This window comes from Typopeltis vanoorti, chromosome 4, assembly GCF_054136105.1.
Source record: "Typopeltis vanoorti isolate ZY-2024b chromosome 4, IOZ_Tvanoo_1.0, whole genome shotgun sequence".
NCBI lineage: Eukaryota > Metazoa > Arthropoda > Arachnida > Uropygi > Thelyphonidae > Typopeltis > Typopeltis vanoorti.
This window is the reverse complement of record NC_143552.1, coordinates 42,527,223-42,548,468: the sequence shown is the minus strand read 5'-3', so window position 1 is coordinate 42,548,468 and position 21,246 is coordinate 42,527,223. Positions and strand designations below refer to the sequence as shown.

Here is a 21,246-nt window from a genome sequence, read left to right as displayed (position 1 = left end):
TGTGGAAATTACGGAGGCATTACTCTCTTAATAACAGCATCTAAACTACATGCAAATATTTTAAAGAACAGACTAATTAAATATACAAAAAATTATTTAGAAGAAGGACAGTGTGGTTTCAGATGAGGGAGAGGATACACAAATGCCTCTTTCACAATGCAACAGATCATAGAAAAAATAAAATAATTTAACCTGCCCACTTTCCTTCTATTTATTGACTATGAAAACGCATATGATAAATTGAACAGAAATCTACTCTGGAAGATATTACAAGATGATAACATACCTCCTCAATTAATTAAAGCAATAAACAGTCTATATAGAGGAACAAAATTTTGCATAAAATTAGCAGATGGAACATTATCAGGACCTATAACTATAAATAAAGAAGTAAGACAAGGCTGTGGCTTATCACCAATTCTATTCAACATTTACATAAACAGAATCCTAAAAGAAAGGAAAATAATGTCAAAGATGTAATTAAACTAATAAATAATATACAGCTAAATACAATACTTTATGCAGATGATCATGTACTAATTTCACAGAATAAACACCAAATTGCAACTAACCATCTAAATGAATTAGCAAAAAAAATTTTAAATGAAAATCTCTGAAACAAAAACAAGCTTGGGCAATGTGTGCAAACACCATTCAAAAAGTCAAAATTATGCTTAACGATAAAATAATAGAACAAGTTACGGAATTCAATTACCTAGGAAATATCATCTTGCAATACAATACTGATTGATAATTGGAAGCAAGACTACAAATTTACAATAGAATGAATGGCATAATTAAAAGAAATTTTGGAAAACACATGACTAAAGAAACTCAATTAAGATTATATAATATGACTTCTAAAACTTCTCTCAAATTTGGAAGTGAAACTTGGATTCTAAAACAAAGAAACAGACAAAGATTGGAAGCAGCACAGATGAAGTTTTTAAGACCTCTCCTGGGACTCACTAAATTAGACAAAAAGAAAAACACAGAACTTCTTATGTTCTTTTGTATTATTATTACCATTATACAGGTATCTGCATGCAATCAGAAGACCTATGCTAACGTTTATAAGCAGAGCACATATCACACCTCTCCTTAAACTCCTTTACTGTCAGGGCACCCACAACTATATTTGGAAATCTATTCCACTCATTCACCTTTCTCCAAACAAAAAAAAAAAATAGTCGACACACTCTTATTAACCACACTCTTACATAACTTCAGGGATGACATCTTAGATCTTCCTCTATTTGTCATTACATACATATATATAATCATTCCTATCTCAACAGTCAATATTTAACAGTATGATATAATTAAAACCCTTTCCAATAGAGCCCCCAATCTCTGTTCCAACCGGGCTTCTCTCAGAGATGAACTCTCCTTTATTCACCAAACCTACCTGTCCAATAGATACAATGTCTAAAAGATTAACAAAAGTTCTCCAATCTCCTCACATCCCTCTTAACATATTCATTACAGTAATGCTATTACCATTCCCTATATCCAGGACTGCTCAAAAAAAAAACAGCCAGAACTTTTAAAAAATATATCTGCACTGCTTTCAAACGCCATTTGAAGCTGGCTTCCCTTATACCCCCCCCCCAAGGATCCACTTCCTCCCTTCTGTTCTAGGTGTTAAACAAGGTTCCTTATTTTTTGCAAAATTATACTATAGTCAAACTGGAAAGTCTGTCAACATCATGGTTAGTCAGGTCTATGGATATCTTGCACAGGATCAGATAGATGATGAAAGAAGTTTATATTTCACTTGGTTAGAGTATAATAAATTTAGTTTAATCCTTTATCCAAGTCTGAGCAAACAAAGTTTATGCCTGAAAGTATCTTCAGGACTGGGTTAAGGTGGTAGGGCAACTCGTTGCAAAGGTGGAGCAAGCTACCAACACTCCTATCTCAGTATCTCCTATAATGCAAAACACATCTCCTTGCGGATATGTCTAATGTTATGCATTAAGGGAAGGGCCACTACCCAGACTAGTTTCGACCTTTATTGAGGTCTCTTCAGTGGGAGCCAGGCCCAAGTGGAGATATCAGGCAGAAGCATTAGCTAGGATCAGATAGAGAAAAACTGTTATGCTTCATCACAGCAAATAAAATAAAAACTTGAAAGACATTTTTTTTAGAATCAGCTGATTTAAACAACCAGCCTAAACTAAATATATATTGCTAAACTTCCCAAGAATGAGAAATTAATTCTTAGGCCTCTCACCCAAAAGCTAAAACTAGCTAACAGCATCCACAGAGAGCACCCCCTTCATCAGGCTTTTAGGCTACAGTAGAATTTTACTATTTTACCATAAAGTAGAATAGTAAAATAGTCTAATTTCTTCACTTACTGTTGTGTATTTTTGTGTGTGTTATTACAATTTGAATAATGTATTCCTGAAGATGACTATGACACATACAAAATACTGAAACGATTAAACCTGGTTAATTTTCTGTGTAAAATTCATTCCATTAAATTGAATTACAAATATAAACTAGCATCCAAGCATAAATACTCATTTAGTGAACCTATAAGTACATTTCTACCGTGGGCAGGTTAAGAATTTTTTCCCCTATGTGTATTATGTTTCATATAACATGGGAGTTTTCCCAGAAATAATATCCATAATGTTTTATATGTTTTTCATATTTTTTTTTATTTTTATGCTGTCCAGAAACTCTGCTTATAGAGACCAAGCATGAAACTTTTTCAAGCCTCAAATAAGCAGGATGATGATACTTTAATTTATTTAACGTTAGTTATGCATATACAGTATATGCTTAAAAATGTTATTAAACCATTACATGCAACTACGTGGGAAAAAAAAAAAAAAACCTTGATATTGATTCTCTATATGACAAAATTCACTATACAATGGTGGTTTAAAACCTAACACGTCATATGACAGGGGTATGCCAGGGTTATTTGGATATGAATGTAAACAGATAAATTCTGATTATCTGAAGAAAAATATTTCATTGTTTAATGATAACAAAATGGGAAGATTTATAGCTATCAGGCAACATCATTACAGGTGTTGAGGGGGAGTTGAAAAGATTAGTACTACAAGAATCGGTGGAGTTCTAGTTCAATGACAAGTGTAAGGTTTACAATTTCTATCACAGTAGATGAAAAGTGTAAACCTGAAAAGATGAAAGGAGCATACTTTACCATGAAACAGTAGCATAAGAAGTAGAAGAGAGAGAGAGAAATCATGAAGAAATAGGAAAGATGAATTTAACTTCGTGAGACACGTTAGGAAATCACTAGTGATTAGAAAAACATCCAAGGAAATGGTTGTTCCACTGTACGATACGATCATCCAAACATATTTCAATTACTGTTGCAAACTTGATCACATGAATTCAGATAGGATGAAGAAGCATGAGAAGATTAGAAACAAATTCACTAAAGTTATCAGTCTTATAAAACATGAGCTATAAAAGCAAATAAAGAGAGAGAGAGAAAGAGAGAACATAATGAAAGCATCAATACTGAATAAATTTAAGGATACAGTGACAGTTTGAATGGAATTCATACAATGAGTAATATCTCCAGAAAGGGGGAAAAAAATTATACTGTAAATACTATTCTCCCCCCCCAAGTCCTGCTATGCTGCCTCACCGTGGCGGGGGGGTGGCCCTGGGTGGGATGGGCGAAGCATGTCGGGAGTATCATTACTCCTGGTAGGGCCTCCCAAGGCGTAAAGGCCATCCCACTATGCCCAGCTAAATGCTAGCAGGCAAAGACAGAAGAGGATATTGGCAAGGATATCTGTCTTAATTTACTATCCATTAGACATTCATGGTGAAGGATTTAACACAGCATACCATGCCGGCTCAGACGTCGCCCGGTTTAACAAGGTCCGCGTTGCCATTTGGTAGCAGCTCCAGAGGTGGCAATGAGAAGTTAGCGACTGGTGCTACCACTATCACTGGCAAAAATAATGGAAAAACTGGATCCAGATTCAGACTCCGCAACCATTTAATGACTGGAACTTGGAATATTAGGACTCTACTACAATCAGGTCAACTCAAATTACTACAGCACAAACTAAAAAGATATAAATGGACTGTTATGGGATTTTGTGAAATTCGATGAAATTCTCCTTCCAAAACAGGAGAGCTAACAACAGATGAAGGACATTTGCTTTTTTACTCTGGATGCGACTGCAACGGAAAAGAAGGTGTTGGGTTTTTGATACACAAATCATCACGAAATTCTGTCATGGAATTCAACCCTATCAACAGCAAAATTGCTCTAGTCCACCTGAGAGGAAACCAACTCAATATCACCATCATACAGGTCTATGCCCCAGCCACAGATCACGAGGACTCCGAAGAAGAGGAGTTTTATGGTCAACTTAATGCAACAATCACCAGAGTGAATAGAAAAGACCTTTCGATTGTACAGGGCGATTGGAAATGCCAAAATTGGAACAGACATCGGCAAGGATTATCTCCCATTTGTTGGACCGTATGGCTATGGGGAAACAAACGAAAGAGGTTTTGAATTGATCAATTCTGCCTCACAAAATGAACTTGCCATTGTTGTGTCTTGAATAAACTAAGAAATGCTTTAACATGTATTATTCAGGACACAACTTTAATTTAACTTAGGCAGAGAATGTGGAATGTTGGCAATAGAATAAAAAGATAACTTTATGAATACAAATCAATTTAAGAACAAGGAATTGTATAAAATTGTATAAAAATGTTTGTAAGATATAATCTGTAATGCGTGTGAGTCAGATATAGACATCAATGTAAGCTGTTAAATCTACTTAAGAGTTCCATTTCATGTACTAAAGTAGCAAAGCCTGTGAGCCAGAGTACAAGGGTCACTGTTAACCGTCCTGTGTTACGCATACAAAGAGGGGGGGGGGGGAGGTAGTTACTGGAAAGAGAAACTAAGGCTCTTTCCAAGAAGAGCAAAACAAGTGCACGTGCGATGAAATAGAGGGAGCTGAATACAATGACGAAATCCACATGACCGCGTTGGCGGGCATCGCGATGGCCGAGAAATACCGAGAAAAAAAGAAAACAAAAAGGCCATGCAAACCCCAAGAAAAGCTTTTTTTGGGTTCCTAGTTCCTGACCTCTCTCGGACATAGGTCCAGTCTGCTCCATCGGAGAAGTTCATGGCTGGCCATGGAAGGCATTGTCCATCTGTCGCAGCGTTTGGAATGGGCCAAGCTATTTCCTCGGACAAGGATAACTGTGCGTTGTAGTGCAACGGAGGAACCAGGCAGATGCCGTCCGTTTCAGGCGATGTTCCCATGCCATATCCTTTCTTTCCCGTTGAGATTCCATTCGTAAGGCTGATCGAAGGTAAACAAATAGTAAGCAGAGCGAGGAAGCCTTGATGACCAGACAAGGCAAGAAGAAAGACATAGCATCCAATCAGGGATGGTAAAGTAGACTTTAGTTTTGTGAATACCAGTCATAAAAGAATGTGATCCCCTAAGAGAATTTGTAAAATGGACTAATATTATGGAACTTTAAGAATTATCTAAGATTTGGCTCAGGCCCATTTAATTAAGAATTGTCTGCCCAACAAGGCCAGGTTTATCTCTGTATGAGCTAATAGTAATGTGTAAAGTAATATAACTAATGACCACGTGTGTATGTAGAAGGAATGGCAGTTGCCTAAGAAATAATGTTAAATTGCTCATAGCATAGTAGTGGTCTAAGCAAGTTAATTTGTGTGTTTAATAGAATTAGTATTGAACCTATAACTTTACTAGAGAATATTTCAGATATTATGTTAGTAATGCTCACTTGTATAACTTCTCAAGTTTATTAAAACGTTTCTTTTAAGTACTTGCCTGACCTGTTTTTTATCTTATGAATTCAAACATCCACTGATAAAACATTGACGAACTTAGCGGGATGAACCCACGTGTATGAATAAATAAAGCGAGCCATGGCTGTATGAAAGAGATTAGTGAACAGAGATATAAAGTTTATTTTAGTTTAATCATCATGTATCATTCTAAGAGAGCCATCCTGGGTAAGAGTCCCATCTACCCTAGGTATTAGCTGGCGCAGTTATAATAAAAATTTTGTTAATGCTTATCGGGTGAACTCAATCAGAATGTTGTGCGATTAAACTATAGGAAGGCCAATAGGACTGCTTATTAATAAGGGGAAAAGAATTTAGTAGAGAATAAACGGCTTACAGAAAGTATAAGGAAAATAAGTTAACAGTATAATAGTAATAAAAGAAATAAAAGATAAAATAAAAGTAAAATACAAAAATATAGAAAAAATAAGAAAAATAACACCATTACTAACACTCTGTTTTCCCATAAACCTTCCAGAATATGGACATGGACTTCCCCTGATGGTAAAACACACAACCAAATTGACTTTATCCTTGTAAGCACAAGATTTAAAAACTCCAACCTCACAAGAACCAGATCATTTCCTGGAGTCGACATTGGCAGCGACCACAACATGGTCATCGCAACTGTGAATATGAAAATGAGGGAAAGATTACCTACAAAATCAACTCGTAAAAGATATAATACTGAAAAATTAAAAGCTCCCCAAATAAATACACTATATAAATACAAATTAAAACGAATTTTTGACACAAGCTTCAAGAAATATAATAGTATTGAATCTAAAACCAAATACTTTTAATATCACAAAAGATAACTGAGACAGCTGAAGAAATCCTTGGATACAAAAGGAAAATAAATAAACCATGGATAACCAAAAATATTTTGGACCTATGCAATGAAAGAAGATATCTGAAATCTCATTAATAGTGGTGATAATAGAGAACAGTATAAAAATATTACTAAGATTATTAAAAAAGAAATCAAACATGCTAGAAACTTATGGATATTGGATGAATGCAAAAATATAGAAGAGGACTTAAATAAAAATAATTCTAAAAGTGCTTTTCAAATTATCAATAAGTTAACCAAACCTTTTACCACAATTAATTGGAGATAGAAGATGAAGATGGAACTCCTATCACAGATAACCAGAAAATAGTTGATAGATGGAAATGTTACGCAACCAAGCTTATGCAAAAGGACCCTCAACTGACCGATGATATTTTGGATGGAATTTTGCCAGGAGGTTTGGAGGAAGGAGATTACCCGATATTAAAAGAGGAAGTTATTGCAGCAGTTAGCTCCTCAAAAGGAAAATCACCGGAAAGTGATGGTGTCACAGTGGAACTGATACGCGAAGGAGATGACATCATCATAGAGACTTGGCCTTCTGATTGGCAGACTTCTGTCCTTGTACCCATCCCTAAAAAGGGAAACAGCAATAAATGTGGCAACTATAGAACAATAAGTCTTATTAGTCATCCAAGCAAAATCCTGTTAAAAATACCATTGTCAAGAATCGAAAAGAAAATAGAAAGCAGATTATCAGATGAACAAGCGGGTTTCCAGAAGTACAATTGACCATATTTTTACAATACACATACTAGGCGAAAAATACATAGAACATAACAAAATAATCTGTCACAACTTCTTAGACCTTCAGAAAGCTTTTGACTCAATATGGCACGAGGCATTATGGAAAATTTTAGAACATTATAGTATTGACAACAAAATCATTAGGATTATTAAATCTCTTTATTCCTCATCTGATATGAGAATTGAAATTAAAAATTACAGCAGTGAACCGTTCCGGGCAGAACAGGGGGTAAGACAAGGATGCATCTTGTCCCCTCTTCTTTTTCTTCTTTCTGGAATATGTCTTAGATGAAGCTCTTTATGAATATGACACTGGAATAGTAGTTGGCAGACTACGAATAAATAACTTACGTTTCGCTGATGATATCGATCTTCTGGCAAAAAGTGAAGAAGAATTACAAGAGATAACCAGCCGTGTTTTCGGAACATTAAAAAAATATGGATTATACATAAACCTACAAAAAACAAAAACAATGATAACCTCAAAATCAGACATTGAATTCTTAAAGATGGAAATTGGCAATAAACAAATTGAGAATGTAAAGAAGTTCACTTATTTAGGAAGCACGTTGAGTCAAGATGGTTGTTCAAAAATCGACATTAAATACCGAATTGCTAAGGCAACCGTGGCCCTACAGAAGTTAAAACCATTGTGGGGGAGATAACAGAATAGCAATCGCAACCAGACTAAGACTAATTGACACCTTGGTGAATTCTGTCCTCTTGTATGGTTGTGAGGGCTGGACTTTATTGAAGGAAGATGAGAGGAGACTCCTGTCTTTCGAAATGAAAACTTACAGAAGACTTTTGAAAATTCCCTATACCGCTCACGAAACCAATGAAAATGTCCGAAAACTGATTGATTCAATAGATGGGAGAAAAAGGGAAAATATTCTGACAGTCATCAGAAGAAGACAGATGAAATGGTTCGGACACGTGGAGAGGGCTAATGGCATTCCAAAGCAAGCACTAGAAGGAATCGTTCCGGGATCAAGGGTTAGGGGCCAACCTCGATTAAAATGGACTGATAACATCAAAAAATGGACAAATTCCTCCCTTTCTCAACTGACATCAAGAACAAGAGACCGAGATGACTGGAGGAGGCTAGCAAAGAGTATCACCTACCAGCCATGAATGACCCAACGATTCATTTAGGACTACAGGAGAAGAAGAAGAAATACTATTATTTATGGTAAATATTTCTTTCAACAAACCTTTAGGACTAGCTGTCATGAGAGCACCTACTGTGTCACTATAAACTTTACATGACTCTGTTAAATCTGGAAATCGTTTCAGAAAAGATGTCTCAAACTGTCGATTGCTTTCCTCTTGTTCACAACCACTCATACAAAGACCCTGAAAATAAATATAACTATTATTTTTAAAGATGAAGCCTAAACTATAATTAATGATAATATAATAATAATCTTACAAAATATAAATACAGTAAGTTCTCTGTTTGATTCTTGTTTGATTTAGGCAGATTTGAGCACCTGCCAATAAGCCACTTGCATTTTATTTGTACTGAAAGTTTTTCCCCCCCTACTTAGTTAGACAATAAATTAAAGATGCCAAGAAATTATATTCTTGGTTTAATCCTTTATCCAAGTGTAAGCAAATGAATTTATGCATCAAGTATCTTCATGACTGAGCTACTTGTATACAGAGGCTAATGACTTAGCATCAGTTGCCTTAGTATCCCATAATGCAAAGCATACCCCCTTTTGGACATGCATAATGCTATGCATTATGGGAAGGGCCACTACCCAGACCAGTCTCAAAACTTTTATTGAGGTATGTTAAAGTGCATGGATACCTCTCCAAAAACTCAGTCATCTACAAGATCACTCTAAATCTCACTGAATGACCCTAAAGGATAACTACTAAACTCTTCACTCCTGACCTGAATCATTACACGACAGGAAACTCAGCAGTGGTTCCAGTCAGTGACAGGCAAAGACTGCCAGTGAGCAGGGCCTTTCTACTCCACAGGAGGAAAGCAAGCCCAAAGATGAACACCATTAAATCTCATCAGTGGGAGCCAAACCTAGAAGGGACACCAAGATTGAAGTAATGCAAAAGTCATATTTCCCATATACAAGTAGTGAAAAGATCACCTTATTATTAAAATACTCTGGAAGAGATGAATGTTGAAAGTTTTTCACTTGGTTAGACTATAAATTAAAGATGCCAGAAAACTTCATGCACAGAGGCAAACCTTGTTTGTTTATAATTAGATAAAATATTAAACCAAGAATATAATTTGTAGTGATCTGTAGGAATCAAATGGATGTAATCTCATCAAGCACAAATTTTGTAAGAAAAGGATGATGTAGAAGGAATACTGTGTGCATAAGGATGATGTCTGCTATGAAAATTATAAGCACCAGGCTAGAAGAGTCACAACTGTTGTATGAAAAGCTAAGTGTGAGTATGAAAAGAAACTGGCTCTCTCTGTAAGCTAAAGATACCCCAAAGAATTGTATCTTTATGCTGCAAGTAAAAGAAAAAAATGAATATGAAAGAATAACTCTACTGAATGCAGATGGTGTGAGGGTGACAGATGCAGAAGAGGTAGTTTGATTAATGAGTGCCCATTTTGCTAAAGGCTGTCAACCCGTTATATGCAACATTGAGCTCACTGTTTCCTCTTCACTGGATGAAGAAATTCAGGTGTATGAGGAGGTATTAGAGCACATTTATTATTAGAGAAAAATACTTGCTCCTTCGACAGGAAATGTTCCCAATTTTGTAAAGATGCAGCATTATGGTGTTATCCTGAATTTTATAACTTCTATCTGATCTTTGGAAATCTTGCACGGAAAGAGTAGGTTTTATAGGTTCTAGAATATTTAAGAAAAGGAAGACTTCCTTTTAAAAAAAAAAAGAAGAAAAACAATAAAGGAGAAAGATATCTGCTTACTATAGAGTTCATCATAATTTTAGAAGTTCAGTACTTAAGTAGTTCACTTTTGTAGTTCAGTCAGTAACAATGATGTCCATTTGAAAAGAGATCTTTCCAACCCAAAGCTCTTTCTGAATCCCATTTAAGAATGTGATGAATCTTTATCAATATGTTTGTTTTATTGCAGCAAAAACCAATTAAGGGATTTTTATCACTGTATTAGCAACCTACCCTCTCTCTTTCTCTCTAAACTGTTTATACCATGAATAAATGAAAGGTCCAGTTGTGGTTCCACACTGAATTTTCCTACTCAAAACCACTTCTAAACAAAATTCACAGATATGAATTCATCAACTACACATTACTTGTTCAATAATTAAATACTGTGAGTTGGCATACTGAAAAGAATTATAATACCAGAGGAAAACTCACATAAAATGCTTTATTAGCATAAAATTTCATCTAAATATCAAAGGCATTGTCAGTACATGATCACAGAATGACAATTAAACATTAACAGACAATTCTAAAAAAGTGCCACAAAAACTACACATCACAGAATGATTTCTGTTGCTAAGTCCATTGTGCTGATACAAAAAAATATGCACATGCAATGGCAAAAAATTACATCAGTTCTTGTAGATGTATTAGAAACTGACAGTTCTTGATGGTGCAGATATGTTACTTCTGTTCAATTTATTTTATTTTATTTTTATTTTTTTGTAATGTTTCAAAGTAGAATGATTATCTGTAATAACTTAATATTTCTATAGCAAAGCTAAATAAATGTTGCAGACAACTGAAAACAATTTTAATAGCCATAATTATTTTGCCAACAAACCTAAATTTCTATCAACCTCACCATTCCAGCAAGACGAACTGTCGGTTCAAGACCAGCCTTTTCTTGTACTTTCTTGAACATTCCATATATAACATTTTGGCATTCTTCTATACCTACAAGCTAAAACAAATAAATGAATATTTAATCAGTTCATTATAAAAAATAAAACCTTTTAAATATTGTAACATGAAAATAAAGAAAGAATGAGAAGGAAGCAGTGGCTATAAGTTTATTGCTTTTGGTGCAGAGATGAAAAAAAAAAAAAAGTTTAATAGGTTGTGATTACAGGCCTGCAAGTAAAGAGAAAGATGACATACATGCTGAGAAATAAACTTATGAGTGCAACACAAATGATCATGTAGAATTATCTAAAGGATAACGATACAGATAGTAAAAGCATTCCTTTATCAGTTAGATTTTCTCATGTCATCAGATCCAGTCACTATTATAAAAAATAATTTTTAACATAATTTCTTTTTTACATTTACACAAGGTTTGGGAACATATGAGTACTCAGAAGTTAAGAATTTGGTAACCCTGCTTAAGAGACCAAATACAGTACCTGAAAATATGGGAACTTTATGGAATGACATAAGCTGCCTCAGTATCACACATGATAATCACTTGTTATTCCCATATCATACATAACTAAATACCGCTTTCATGTTTCAGATTTTACTACACATGACACAGTCAACTGATATGAGGCCCTGAGGTCTTTCTTAATAATAATAACAGTACTTCAGAAAGTTTGTCATGTTTATAGCGCTGTTTCAATTTCCATTGCGGTATATAATTATAAGGATAACTTATAATTATATACTGCATTCGACTATTATCATAATGAATAATAAAAACATATAGGGTGTTTGGAACCGCAAATAGCGGTCTTATTTTAGACAAATAAGCATGCTATGTTATACTGAGCTGTCTTATTAATAACCTTGTGTAAGGAAGTAGAGTAAAAATTAACAAAAAAAAAAAAAAGATTTGGGGTACTCATGCACCATCACAAAATTACAATCAAATATGTACACAACAAAAACTTATATTCCGAACAGAATTTAATAACCAACACGCTAATTTCCTGATATTTATAATATCTGTTTAGATGTCATTATCATAAAAGGCAATGTTTACAAACGAAACTGATATACAGCAAACACGTATTTCCGGTTCTATAAAAAAAATAATAATAACCACATAATCTCCTAAGACACTTCAGGATTTTTGGACTTATTATCGCATCACACTTTCTTATCAAAACTAATGCCAAACTTCCAACAGATCCTGAAAAACGACTTTGTAACATTGCCTTTGAAAACCTGTTGATCTGTCAGTTGCCTCTTATATACTGGTCACTGGTTATCAATCCCTTAACCTACTTCAGTCTGCAGATTCTCTTGCGAATTTAAATAGGTTACAATCTTATCATTGTTGTTCGTCTACAACCATGTTTACACATTTTTTCCCCCTTTCCGCCTCGCTGGCAGGACGCTATCATTCCGGAAGCAAAAACTTCCTCAGACAGCTTGGAAAGGAACGGGGAGTGGGAGGGAATAACATATGATGGCAACATTAATCGAGAGTAAACCAGTGATTAAATTCAGCCGGGGCTCGGCCCCCTTAACATTTTTATGTTTTGTGACTTTTTTCCCTTTACAGTAATTAAGCCTAACGCAAAACAGACAGCAATGGCAGGTTATTAAGACGTGCAAATGATTAGTGCGGGATTAACAAAAGATAAAAGCATAGCTGACAATTGAGTTGAAATGCTAATTCTCTTCAACCGAATTCCGTATGTGAAACTGCCATAACAGCATTCACTATATATATATTTCTTAATTTTAACACTTTCGGTTGAATTTTATTGCTGCTTTGCGGCAGACGAACTAACACGCATTTAATTAATAACAATAGTTTTTAATTAGATACTATGTTTGCTGGTGCAACATATGGTTTTGCTTAGGCCTATACAGTATAGTTTCTGTACGAGGGACATGTGATTCATTAATTACTGTCATTTTAATCCCAGTTGTCTCTAATTGCACTATTTATTGAGAAATATATTACACAGACTCAGGGCAGTCGCCAGATTAGATCGCGCCCTGAGACAAACAGTTAAATATTGCCCCTGATGGATTATAAGGCAAAAATATAAGAAAATCTCCAATTGCTATTTTGCTTTTATTACAAGAGAAGCATTAATGCAAAACCATTACCTAATAATATTAATTAAATGTTTGTTCTATGGGGATATCGCACAATAAAACTGTTTATAAGCTCTTCTAAATTTCAATCATAACCTATGTCCACCTTTATTGATATAGTTGCTAGACCAACAATCTTTCATGAGTCACTGCTGTTCACAAATAATTTTTAATCAGTTTAAGCTTGGAAAAACTTCTTTCCACACTTTCTATGCTACCAGAAATTGTTAGCATGGCGACAGCGCCTACTGCAATATGGTTGAACGAGCACCCTTATTAAGCTGTGCCGTGAGGCAGGCTGCCTCTATGCTACACCCTGTCGATGGTGCTGTACAGACTGCTTATACCTTATTCACTGACATAATAAAAAGTACTTATTTTTCATGTATCTGCAGTATAGTGGCTGTTGGGGAGGGGTGTGTTGTTTGCCACTGCAAGTGAGCTAGTATCGCTTGAGCTTGACGTGAACACATTTAAGCTTTTTTTCATGTGCAAGGTATATTGCGAAACTTTTTAATTTCTTGTTTCAAAAAGTAAAATTAGGGGCGCGAGTTATATTCAAGTAAGTATGGTATTTCAACTATGGATAAATACATTGGTACCTTCTTTAAACGGAAAAATAGCTCGGATGACAATGATAATACAAAACGAGTTTGTAATGGCAGTTTGAGTGTAGTTTCTGAAGAGAAAGAGGTCGGTAACAAATCCACAGAATTCTCATCAGTTGCAATGCGATAATAATAATAATAATAATATTATTATTATTATTATTATTATTATTATTATTATTATTATTTCCCAAAACCTCATGGAGTCAAAGACTCATCTGGGAGGTCCTTTTATCACACACACATCTCATCATACCATGTCTTAAACACACTGAAACTCCTTGCAGACACCACACTCTCGGGCAATATTAATACACTGAATGAAAGGAAAGATTTGCTGACTTGCTGGACACTTGACCAGTGGATTGCATTCAAAGGTAAATACAATTGGTTATTTTGTAGGAACATTTTTCTGTTTTCTGAGTTTTCTTCCTTTACGGTAATCATGCCTGTATCATTGTGTTATTATTCAACAATTTTTACAGTTTCAATATCAACAGTCACCTGATTACAAATGCATGATGAAAGGGTCGGAGAGGTTTGGAGCTTCTCCAGACAGCAATCAAAGGTAGATTATTATTATTATTATTATTATTATTATTATTATTATTATTATTTGACACCTCCAGGGAGTCCAAAGACTCATCGAGGGAGAGTGTGCCAACAGCATCGAACGATTGGGCCCCTTACAACTACTAACCGCGCTCAAACTTACTTAACTGAGCCATTAGTAGAAGAGGCTCTACCAATCCACCAATTTGGTTATTTTGTATAGGGACCGAACTTATTCTAGAATTTAACTACCGGATTAAATGAAAGTAATTAAATATCTGTGTTTTAACATTTAACCTAATATTTAGTTGCCTAATATGCTCTACAGCAATCCCCTAACTGGATTATCTTTCCTTTCTATATATAATCGGAATTAGTAATCACTGGAGAAAGACACTGGTATTAATATTACTAGTTACTTGTTTTTAGCTTTTCTTTTAAACATATCTAATTCACAGTACATAATCTGATAAGTTATTGGATTATATTTATTAAATTCGATTCTCGTCGTGACGAGAGGGATATGTTTTTTTTTTCACAATTAAAGATGAGTTAGCCAGTCTCATACAGAAGTAGAAGGGTTTTTTCTTCCAGAAACTCGAGTTTTTCATCCTGCAAAGAAACAAATCGGCCTTCAAAACACATGCAATTTTCAGACAAAAAAACCTAGTAGTGGGTAACAGATGGCATTGGTGTAGATGATGATCATAGTGGCGGTCTGGTGTAGTTGGTAGATTAAGTGGTAGAGACGGAGAGTTGTAGAGAGGGTTCCCTCTCTCGATGAGTCTTTGAACTCCTTGGAAGTATCACGAAATAATAATATTCTAATGTTTCCATGTTTATACTTATACAAATTAGTTTCTTAGTACATTTCTGGCTCTTTCACTTAACTCATTACTTTAAATGGCGCCGTTATGGACTACTCCGAAGAGCCTTAGACTCATCGAAGACCCTAAACATCATGTCAAGCACTATCCAATATCTGTGGGTATCTATCACACTTTGCTTTGAACTCATTCATAATCACCTACAACAGATTGGCAACCTATTAAACTCATTTACCAATCCAAGCAAAAAAATAATTGACATTTACACCCTCTGTCCAAAAAGAAACCGAACTTTTCGAAAATAGAAGAAATTAGTGGCGCCGCTTGTTGTATCTTTTTGTTGTCGAAAGCGACAACCTTCATTAGTGCTCTGCCAACTGTTTATAACATTTGTTTGATTAGAAGCCGACGAATTCTAGCTATCAATCGCTTCAAACTTCGAGATAAAACTCGCTATTGACCGTTTGGCCAGGCGGAAAGGACTCTTTGTGGGTAATGCCCTTGGAATCGTAGAAAAAAATCAGCAGTCTTTACTTTTGACTTCTCCAAGCGACTTTTTTTGAGATTCTTCTCTTCTAGTGGTCTGCACTCAGCACTCTGGCATTTTGTTTCGGGCTCATACTCAAAACACCACATTTCGTCACCAGTAGCGATCATTTCAAGGAAGTTTGAGTCCTCACGAGCGGTTTTAATGAGGTCCTTGCAGTGTTCAATTCGATACATTTTTTGGTCATCGGTCAACTTGTGGGCAAAAAATCGCGAATTCAATTTACAAAGGTCCAAACTCTACATCAAAATGTTGTGCACAGTTGATTTTGGAATCCCCAATTCATCTTTAATCAATCTCACGGATGATTTCAGTTTTTCTTTGATGAAACCATGCGCTTCTTGGATGTTAACTTCGCTCAGTGCAGTGTTTGATGCCCGGCTTTTCGTCGTCCTCAAGCGTCTCACGACCACTTTGAAATCGCTTAAGCCACTCGTAAACTTGAGTACGGGATAAGCATTCGTCGCAATATGCTTTTTGAAGCATTTGATGCGTTTAGGTAAAACTTTTACCAAGTTTAACACAAAAGTCAATAGCTCTGTCTAAAACTCATTTTCCGAACGTTCGTCAAAATACACTGTCACTCTTGGCACTATAACTCGGCTTCTAATGAAACAAATGTCATAAACAGTTGACACAACACTAATGAAGGTTGCCGCTTTAGAAAACAAAAAGATACAACAGATGGCACTACTAGTTTCTTCTGTTTTCGAAAAGTTCGGGTTTCGTTTTGGACATAGGTGCATGCTAACTACACTCACTCACTTTCCATGGATGGTTCCTACTTCTGCCAACACGCTACCTGTTCTGAAAAATTTCCTCTGAATTATTCTTCTACCAATCCCTTCAGTAATTTGTATCTCTCAATCATATCATCTCTTTTCCCGCCTATCATCTTTAAAACACAAATCATCTACCTGTTCTCGTAAGGTTCATTCCATAGACATGCTATCACCATCTTGGTCATCACTCACCTCTTGATCCTCTCCACCTCTTTGGCATCGCCAAGAACCCTGGTGCCCAGATCTGCATACAGTAGTCAAGATGGGTCTTATCAAGGCTCAATAAAGAAGCATAATAGCCTGCTTGTCTCTGCACGTCAAAGTATTATTCAGTAACCATGTAATCTGATGAGCTGCTTTAGCCACATTTGCTATGTGCCCTCTAAACTTTAATTCTCTATCCACTAACAGCTCCCAAATCTCTGGCTTCTATTTCCTGGAGTACAGTTCCATCAATATGGTATACAGCTGGTAATCTTTCCACCCCAAAACGCATAACACCAAACTTTGCCACATTAAACTGATATCCATTCTCCTTTTCCCAGACTTCAATCTATCCAAATCATCCTGCAAAATTTTATCATCTGTATTGATCTACCCAACTCTACATCATTGGCAAACAAGTGAACAGTTCCTCTCAGATCCCTTCCTATATTGTTAATGTACTAATTAAACAGTAGTGGTTCAAGAACAGAACCCTGCAACACGCCACTAGTCACAGGCCTTCTTCTGGACTATACTCCTGAATAAACTACTCTCTGATGATATCTCTCCATCAACCACCTCACCAACCCCATATCCATCCCCACGTGTTGCAGTTTAATTATTAGAATTCCATGTGGTATCCTGTCAAAGGCTTTTGCAAAGTCCAGCAGTATCACTATAACTCATTACCTTTATCCGAATCAGCTGTCACGTGTCACTGTATTATAAAACGTTAGCAAGTTACTGAGGTGTGACCCATCCTTCACAAAACCAAGTTGCCTCCCATACAGTATTCCATTTCCATCTATCTACAACAGATAGGTGGAAATCAACTTCTCCAATACTTTGACAACTCCTGATATGCTGATCGGTTGGTAATTTGTTATGCTAATCTAGGAGCCTCATTTGTGCAATGGAACTATCTCCTCCATCTTTCCACCCCTCAGAACTAACCGAGAGCTGAGACCTAGATAAAACAATGTTGTGAAGGGTACTGACAAATCCCTAGCAACTTCATGTAAAACTCCAGCTGGTATGACATCCATTTCCACAGCTGTATTCACATTAATGTTCTGTGATATGCTATGCACCTCGATTTCATTTATCTCAGTTCCCATACAAGTCTTTGTCTCTCTCGTTACTGCAATATCTCCACCTGGATGATATACGAAATAGTAGAATTAGTAATTCTACTATTTCGACTGATTCAGTTACCTCCCTACCATCGGTATTCATTAAAAGCATTCTGCTATAAACATTGTTTCTTTTATTTGCAGCATATCGAAAGACCTGTTTGGGATTATCTTTAGAGAGTATTGCTAATTTCCTTTCACACTGTGCTTCTGCCTTTCTTACCACACTGGTTACCCTACTGGATTGTGCTTTGTACTATTCTTGTGCCTGCTAGTCACTTTACTCCTTGAATTTTCCCCAGATTTTTTTTTTGTTGGCAGCTCCAGCTTAATGATCATATTCATCCATTTAACTCCCATTTGATTTACTTTCTTGACTAAGTATTCAGTCTGCCATTACTTCCCTCAAATACTCCTTTATCACTTCCCATGCACTGTCAACATCCAGTCCTTGCAGTTTCACATGTCATGGCAATGATCCAAACAATCGCCCAAGCTTGTCATACTTACCAGCCCTATTCCATATATACCCCCCCCCAACTGAAAATTCTATACATTTAGCCACCTCCTAGGTATGATCAATATCACTAACAGTTGGCAACGTGGTGATATTCGTTATAGACAAATTCTCAGATGCAATTACTAGATCGAGCATATTTGAACTCCTAGTATATTACATCACATGCAGCTCAGATAATTATCACTTTGACTGCATAAATTCTATTTCCTTCCTCACATGTGTCCTCTCCTTCCAATCTATGATCCCATAGTTTAAATTCTCCATAATAGTATGATAGCTGGATTGGGTAATTTACAGCCTCCCTCGATGAGTCCTTGACCTCCCTGGAGGTCAAAGGTGATAATAAGTACCCGCCTTCCACTTGATTTGCCGATGCATACTGAGAGACAGTTGAGACAGTTGTAGGTGTCCTCCCGCGATTAGTCTTCGGACTCTTTGGAGGTGTTACGAATAATAATAATATCGCCATTATCTTTTCCATTCCCTGGTATATAGCAGCATCGAACTGTATATCGTTCTTATAGATCTCTTAATTTTTCCACATAGCTCGGGTCTCTGGACTCGAGGCAGGTGTCAGACTTGGCCACTGATTATATCATCTTCTGTCATCCTTGTCTCAGAAATGCCAATAACCTTGGGCGAGAATGAATTAACCAATCCCAAAAATTCCTCCTGCTTGTTCTGAATGCTCCTGGCATTAGTGTACATAAAGTGCAAATGACCCTCATGCCCACCGCTATTCTGACACTTTATAGTAACTGCCCCATTCTGGCTTGTTATTAGAGGTACTAACTTATGAATTTTATACACATTCTTACATTCAACTTTACTGACGTCTGCATATCCACTCAACAGCTTCCCTCACCCCCTAAAAGTTCTAGTTTCCCTGATTTTGCACATTCACTTCATTCAACAACACTTTTCCAGACTTCTGAACACCATATCCATTCAGATACAAACCATACCTCTTATACAAGTTCTTTTGCGGCCAAACTCACTCCACAAACTCCACACTAGTCCACCTTTTGCATAACCTACGCATCGAGTCATTCACTATTATGGCCCTCCTTCTCAGTTCTACTGTCATACCTCGGACTGACTCACTATCTTAATTCTCTCACTTTCTTTTGCTACTTTCAATAATTCTTTCATGTCCTCTCTCATGCCATACTTCTCTCCTTTCAAATCATTCGTTCCAGCCAAAACGATCATCTCTTTCACTTTACTCTTTCGTGCTCTAATAGCCTCACTAACATCATTATTTTTGCACCGGGAAAGCACGATTTTGTCAATCTCTCGCCGATCATTCCTCTTATGGTTGAATCGTCAAACTCGCTCCTTAATTTTTCCTTCTCTCTTAGTCAAGCCCTCATTTCTCTTTATCTCGCACGTCTTTCTTTCAGATATCGACTTTTTGACCCTATCATAACTCCATACTAAAAAGGCTTAAGTGAATCTGTAAAAGAAATCATCTGTGAGCCGAATTGCACTCTTCTGGATAGGACCAAGAAATTTTAAAGAAGTTTTTGGTGCTCCACCCCAAATATCTGAGCAGTATTTTAAGGATAGGAAGATTTAGAATATGTATAAATTTAAGAGTTGGATAGGTGTAAAACAGCATCCTGGACGAAAGAATGACTTTTTTTATATTTTTGTACTGATGACTATTGATGTGTGTTTGTGTCTGGAAAAACTAGATCTAAACATTAGTTCAAGAGATCTTCTCCTATTTGATGATTTGTGCATTTCTGAAGTTAATGGAATGTCAGCTAAGATCTCTTTTGAGAGAAGAGACAAGAGTGTGTTTTGGTAGCATTGAAAGGGAATAAATGATCCTCGGTCCATTGAAGCATACTTTGTACATTAATGCTTTAGGTACTAGTGGTAGATGATCTTGAAGCGTTGTCTGCCAACTACATGGTTTGTTAAATGAGTTGGAATAAGGAGTATCATCATCTCCAAAGCTCTGACTAGTAATAGTCGCGACAGAGTAGGTCGTATATGTACAGGAGAAAGTGTAGGTGATAGGACTGAGCCCCGAGGCACTCCTGCATTGGTGAAGCTCGAAGTGAGAAATATGACTACCCAATTACAGAGGATGGCAGGTGAGGTACAAAGGATAGAAATTTGCTTAGTAGGTCTTGATGCTAAACATGATCAAAAGCTGCGGAAATATCAAGAGCAACATTTCTTTAATTCACACAAAACACACAAGGAAATAAGTAATAATATTTATTTCAAGCCATATTTCAGCCTGAATATTATCATCATTAATGTCAACGATTGTTAATAGCAATTTATTTCCTGGTGTTTTTCCTGGGAATTAAAAAACCTCTGATGGAACAAGTATCTCTTGTTCCATCAGAGTTGGTCTGTTGCTCTGTTGCTATCAATCAATAGCAACAGAGCAAGTTTTTCTGAACCTTTCCATATCATGTGTAATTAGTGGTGGGTGATATAAACGAAGAGGTTAGCTGTAGCTCTTGAACGGCGGAATCTTTACTGGTGGTTGCTGGTTAATTGGTGAACTTCTAGGCAGTGGAGAAGTTGACTAGTGGCGACTTAATCCATTATTTTGGAGAACATGTGATAACGATTGGTCCGTAGTTTGATGGCGAGATTTTCTGCACCCCCTCCCCTTTTTTTTTTTTTGAATAGGC

At 36.2% G+C, this 21,246-nt stretch overlaps 1 protein-coding gene across 4 annotated transcripts in view; it reads right to left on the bottom strand.

Annotated features, from left to right (window-relative positions):
* Positions 1 to 21,246, bottom strand: part of LOC150107258 (N-acetyl-D-glucosamine kinase-like) — a 235,193-nt gene that overhangs the window by 169,186 nt on the left and 44,761 nt on the right. For 3 of the 4 annotated variants that reach the window (XM_090391104.1, XM_090391107.1, XM_090391105.1), the window contains 2 exons: positions 11,225 to 11,323; positions 8,672 to 8,813 (listed from right to left, as the gene is read on the bottom strand). In XM_090391104.1, coding sequence (XP_090247230.1) covers positions 8,672 to 8,813; positions 11,225 to 11,323 — 241 coding nt within the window. Of the gene's footprint in view, positions 1 to 8,671; positions 8,814 to 11,224; positions 11,324 to 11,765; positions 11,868 to 21,246 lie in introns of those variants that run through there. The other variant, XM_090391108.1, reaches the window with a different exon arrangement.